This window comes from Oncorhynchus gorbuscha, linkage group LG10 (genome assembly GCF_021184085.1).
Source record: "Oncorhynchus gorbuscha isolate QuinsamMale2020 ecotype Even-year linkage group LG10, OgorEven_v1.0, whole genome shotgun sequence".
NCBI classification, from domain to species: domain Eukaryota; kingdom Metazoa; phylum Chordata; class Actinopteri; order Salmoniformes; family Salmonidae; genus Oncorhynchus; species Oncorhynchus gorbuscha.
Genome location: NC_060182.1, coordinates 10,157,428 through 10,162,427, shown reverse-complemented (window position 1 = coordinate 10,162,427; position 5,000 = coordinate 10,157,428). Strand labels below are relative to the sequence as shown.

At 46.0% G+C, this 5,000-nt stretch overlaps 1 protein-coding gene across 1 annotated transcript in view; it reads right to left on the bottom strand.

Moving 5' to 3' along the window:
- Nucleotides 1–5,000, bottom strand: part of LOC124045529 (laminin subunit beta-2-like) — a 90,974-nt gene that overhangs the window by 17,173 nt on the left and 68,801 nt on the right. Inside the window, exon 21 of the mRNA XM_046364877.1 lies at nt 4,900–5,000. This exon is cut by the window's right edge and continues 69 nt beyond it. Coding sequence (XP_046220833.1) covers nt 4,900–5,000 — 101 coding nt within the window. The remainder of the gene's footprint in view (nt 1–4,899) is intronic.

Genomic DNA, 5,000 nt, shown 5'->3' with positions numbered 1-5,000 from the left:
AATAAAGTTCAGGATGAACACATTATGTTAGATACTTGAAAATGTTTCATATTTTATCATTTTGCAATGCTATTACATCTCGTGTTAAAAGGGAGTTTGGTTACCCAGGAGATAAGGTAGGCCAGTTGAGAACACCTTTATTTAACCAGGTAGGCCAGTTGAGAACACCTTTATTTAACCAGATAGTTGAGAACAAGTTCTCATTTACAACTGCGACCTGGCCAAGATAAAGCAAAGCAGTGCGACAAAAAACAACAACACAGAGTTACACATGGAATAAACAAAAGTACAGAGGTAAGGCAATAAATAGGCCTCAGTAGCGAAGTAATTACAATTTATCAAATGAACACTGGGGTGATGTGCAGATGAGGATGTGTAAGTAGTGATACTGTTGTGCAAAAGAGCAAAAAAAAAGTAAATAAAAACAATATGGGGATGAGGTAGGTAGTTGGATGGGCTATATACAGATGGACTATGTACAGCTGCAGCAATCGGTGAGCTGCTCCGATAGCTGATGCTTAAAGTTAGTGAAGGAGATATAAGTCTCCAACTTTAGTCATTTTGCAAATCGTTCCAGTCATTGGCAGCAGAGAACTGGAAGGAAAGGAGGGGAAAGGAGGTGTTGGCTTTGGGGGTGACCAGTGAGAGATACCTGCTGGAGCGCGTGCTACGGGTGGGTGTTGTTATGGTGACCAGTGAGCTGAGATAAGGCGGAAGCTTTACCTAGCAAAGACTTATAGATGACCTGGAGCCAGTGGATCTGGCGCTGAATATGTAGCAAGGGCAAGCCAACGAGAGCATACAGGTTGCAGTGGTGGGTAGTATATGGGGAATTGGTGACAAAATGGATGGCACTGTGATAGACTGTTGTTGTAGACTGCTGAGTAGAGTGTTGAAGGCTATTTTGTAAATGACATCGCCGAAGTCGAGGAATGGAAGGAGAGTCAGTTTTACGAGGGTATGTTTGGCAACGTGAGTGAAGGAGTCTTTGTTGCGAAATAGGAAGCCGATTCTAGATTTAATTTTGGATTGTAGATGATTAATATGAGTCTGGAAGGAGAGTTTAAAGTCTAGCCAGTCGCCTAGGTATTTATAGTTGTCCACATATTGTAAGTCAGAACCGTCCAGAGTAGTGATGCTAGTCGGGCAGGCTGGTGTGGGCAGCGATCAGTGGAAGAGAATGCATTTGGTTTTACTAGCGTTTAAGAGCAGTTGGAGGCCACAGAATGAGTGTTGTATGGCATTGATGCTCGTTTGGAAGCTAGTTAACAATATTGAGTGTTGTCGGACTTGTCTCGGTGCAGGATACATTTTTACTCGGTCTTGACTCGATCTCGGACAATGAGGACTCGTAATTTCTTCCAGAGACCAGTAAAAAGTTTTTAAAAACTCATTATCAGCTCCCATTCAGTCAACGCATAACAGCGCATAACAGCGCCAGGCCAAATATCCACACCTCTGTCAAGATATCGCTTCCTACTTGTCTTACTGTCCTTTTCTTTCATTGAAAAATATCCTCAAAACCATTGCTGTGGGAAGTAGGGGTGCTTGAAAATCAGAACAAAAAATATATAATTAATTTCAAAAATATATATATATATATTTTTTTTTTTGGAAGAAAATACATTTCTTCACAAAAGTAGTGCACTGGGCCTTTACTAGTCCTGTAATAGTGGGCTGATATCGTCTTCTGAAGCTTTGGGAACAACATTTTTTCCTGCAGTCTACAAAACATTCTCATCACCCTTGAAAGTTGCACGCTCACCAAGAGAAGGCAGAATGAGGAATTTGTTACATATATTATTGGTATTTCTATCTATTAGAAACATGTTTGGGTTTGTGATCATAGAGTGTCTCTCTATTTTCCTCTGTGTTTCTTCACCATTTTTAAATGTCTAAAAACTATCCACATGTTCTTCTGACATATGAATGCAGAAACACTGGACATTAGGAGTTCTTATTGTGGTGGCGATTTGAAACAATCGCAGTCATGGTCTTGAACTGGACTCTCATTGTTCTGGTCTCGGTGTTGACTCAGACTCAATTTGCTCTGGTCTTGGTCTTCAATCGGGTCTCGCTTCAGATGGTCTCTAACCCTGAGCTTCAGATGGTCTCTAAACCCTGTGCTTCAGATGGTCTCTAAACCCTGTGCTTCAGATGGTCTCTAACCCTGAGCTTCAGATGGTCTCTAACCCTGAGCTTCAGATGGTCTCTAAACCCTGTGCTTCAGATGGTCTCTAAACCCTGTGCTTCAGACGGTCTCTAACCCTGTGCTTCAGATGGTCTCTAACCCTGTGCTTCAGACGGTCTCTAACCCTGTGCTTCAGACCGTCTCTAACCCTGTGCTTCAGAAGGTCTCTAACCCTGTGCTTCAGACGGTCTCTAACCCTGTGCTTCAGACTGTCTCTAACCCTGTGCTTCAGACCGTCTCTAACCCTGTGCTTCAGACGGTCTCTAACCCTGTGCTTCAGACCGTCTCTAACCCTGTGCTTCAGACCGTCTCTAACCCTGTGCTTCAGATGGTCTCTAACCCTGTGCTTCAGACCGTCTCTAACCCTGTGCTTCAGACAGTCTCTAACCCTGTGCTTCAGACCGTCTCTAACCCTGTGCTTCAGATGGTCTCTAACCCTGTGCTTCAGACCGTCTCTAACCCTGACCGTCTCTAACCCTGTGCTTCAGACAGTCTCTAACCCTGTGCTTCAGACCGTCTCTAACCCTGTGCTTCAGACAGTCTCTAACCCTGTGCTTCAGACCGTCTCTAACCCTGTGCTTCAGACAGTCTCTAACCCTGTGCTTCAGACCGTCTCTAACCCTGTGCTTCAGACCGTCTCTAACCCTGTGCTTCAGATGGTCTCTAACCCTGTGCTTCAGACCGTCTCTAACCCTGTGCTTCAGACAGTCTCTAACCCTGTGCTTCAGCATTTTGGTAGACACCGTGAACGATTGACTTCTCTCACAAAGAGCACATCTTTTCTAAGGATGGATTCAGAGGAAGGGAGACATACTTTACTTCTATTTTTTAGTCTAACTGCCGGCTGCAGGGGGCAGAGTATGCTGGGGTGAAGGGAGGCTGGCTTTTGGGTTTGACAGACAACCTACAGCTGCTGGTTTTGAGGTCTTTCCAGCAAAACAAGGAGAGAGAGGTCACTCCTAGCAGGGAAGTGCTGTATTCTAACCCCGAGTTGAATACGACATAGGATTTCCTCACTTGACAGAAAATATAAATGGACATTGTGATACTATTATTTTGTGGAAACTGAAAGGATAAATGTATACAAGGCAAGATGACACAGAGGGCCCAATACATTGAGTGTAATTTCTACTGTAAATTCTTTTCAATTGGAGATTACATTAAGCACAGAGCTTGAACACAGTTTGATTCCACGTCTTAGGGTTAGATCGCATAGACTTTGTTTGTTCCATTGTGCTTTAGAGTAAAGCACATCATGACTGTAGCAGTAAACGCTGTCTGAAGCAGAGTAAAGCAGCTGTTCTGATTTGTCTATTTGTCACAGGCTCACGGTGGGTGATGAGTGAACACATAGGTTGGCGTAGTGTCACTCTCACAGATTCAGCGTGTCTTGCTATGAGTGTCAGACCTGTTCCTGTATTTTGTGTCTGTAAACGAAGGCAGAGAATCACAAGACAGAATGCAACATGGAGATTCTGTTGTTTTCAGTTACTGCCTGCTGCTGGGTGTTACTGGCTGCTGCTGGGTGTTACTGGCTGCTGCTGGGTGTTACTGCCTGCTGCTGGGTGTTACTGCCTGCTGCTGGGTGTTACTGCCTGCTGCTGGGTGTTACTGGCTGCTGCTGGGTGTTACTGCCTGCTGCTGGGTGTTACTGGCTGCTGCTGGGTGTTACTGGGTGTTACTGTCTGCTGCTGGGTGTTACTGGCTGCTGCTGGGTGTTACTGCCTGCTGCTGGGTGTTACTGCCTGCTGCTGGGTGTTACTGCCTGCTGCTGGGTGTTACTGGCTGCTGCTGGGTGTTACTGCCTGCTGCTGGGTGTTACTGCCTGCTGCTGGGTGTTACTGCCTGCTGCTGGGTGTTACTGCCTGCTGCTGGGTGTTACTGCCTGCTGCTGGGTGTTACTGCCTGCTGCTGGGTGTTACTGCCTGCTGCAGGGTGTTACTGGCTGCCGCTGGGTGTTACTGCCTGCTGCTGGGTGTTACTGCCTGCTGCTGGGTGTTACTGCCTGCTGCTGGGTGTTACTGCCTGCTGCTGGGTGTTACTGCCTGCTGCTGGGTCCCTGTGTGAGTCAGCAGGAGGCAGCACCGACTGTATGTACCCAGTATAACATAAGAGTTGATATACACAGGAGATACTATAGAAGTCATCCAACTCAATTACAGTTATTTGTGTTATACAATCGTTCAAAACTGATTCTGGATCAGTTTATAGGAATTTCATCTACTCTGAGGCAGGAGTGTACTGTGGCACAGCACCATAGGTAGGTGGGGTAGTTCTTAATTTATTATTAGGGAGGGTGGTTTCCCGTCATCATTACTCACGCTTGAAGGAACCCTCGGAGCGCTTAACCATCCCCCCTGTGCCAAGTAGGGTAAGGGACGAAACAACACACGTTATCATTCCTCACTCATTCTGGTCGAAAGGAACTTTCTACCAGACTATTTGTCCACAGACGTTTTATTTGGTTCACCAGACGACCCACCGTGGTGAATTACTTGGAATATCACACCACGGACATTCTTCCTGAGTTTAAATCACACCAACCAATCATCTCCATTCACAGCGCATCATTAATTAGCCCGATGATACATCTGCTCATTCATGCAGACATGGTCAAACTGTTCCTCATCATCCACTTCCCTGGCTAAGGAGGAAGAACAGGAGAGGGAGAGAGTGAGAAGACACCTCAACGGAGGCGTGAGCTGTACCTGTGTATCCTTGGTTACAGTTGCAGACCACCTGTCTGTTGCGGTTGTCCTGGTGACAGGAGGTAGCGAAGTGTCTTCCGCTGTTTGGGCCATCCGGGCAG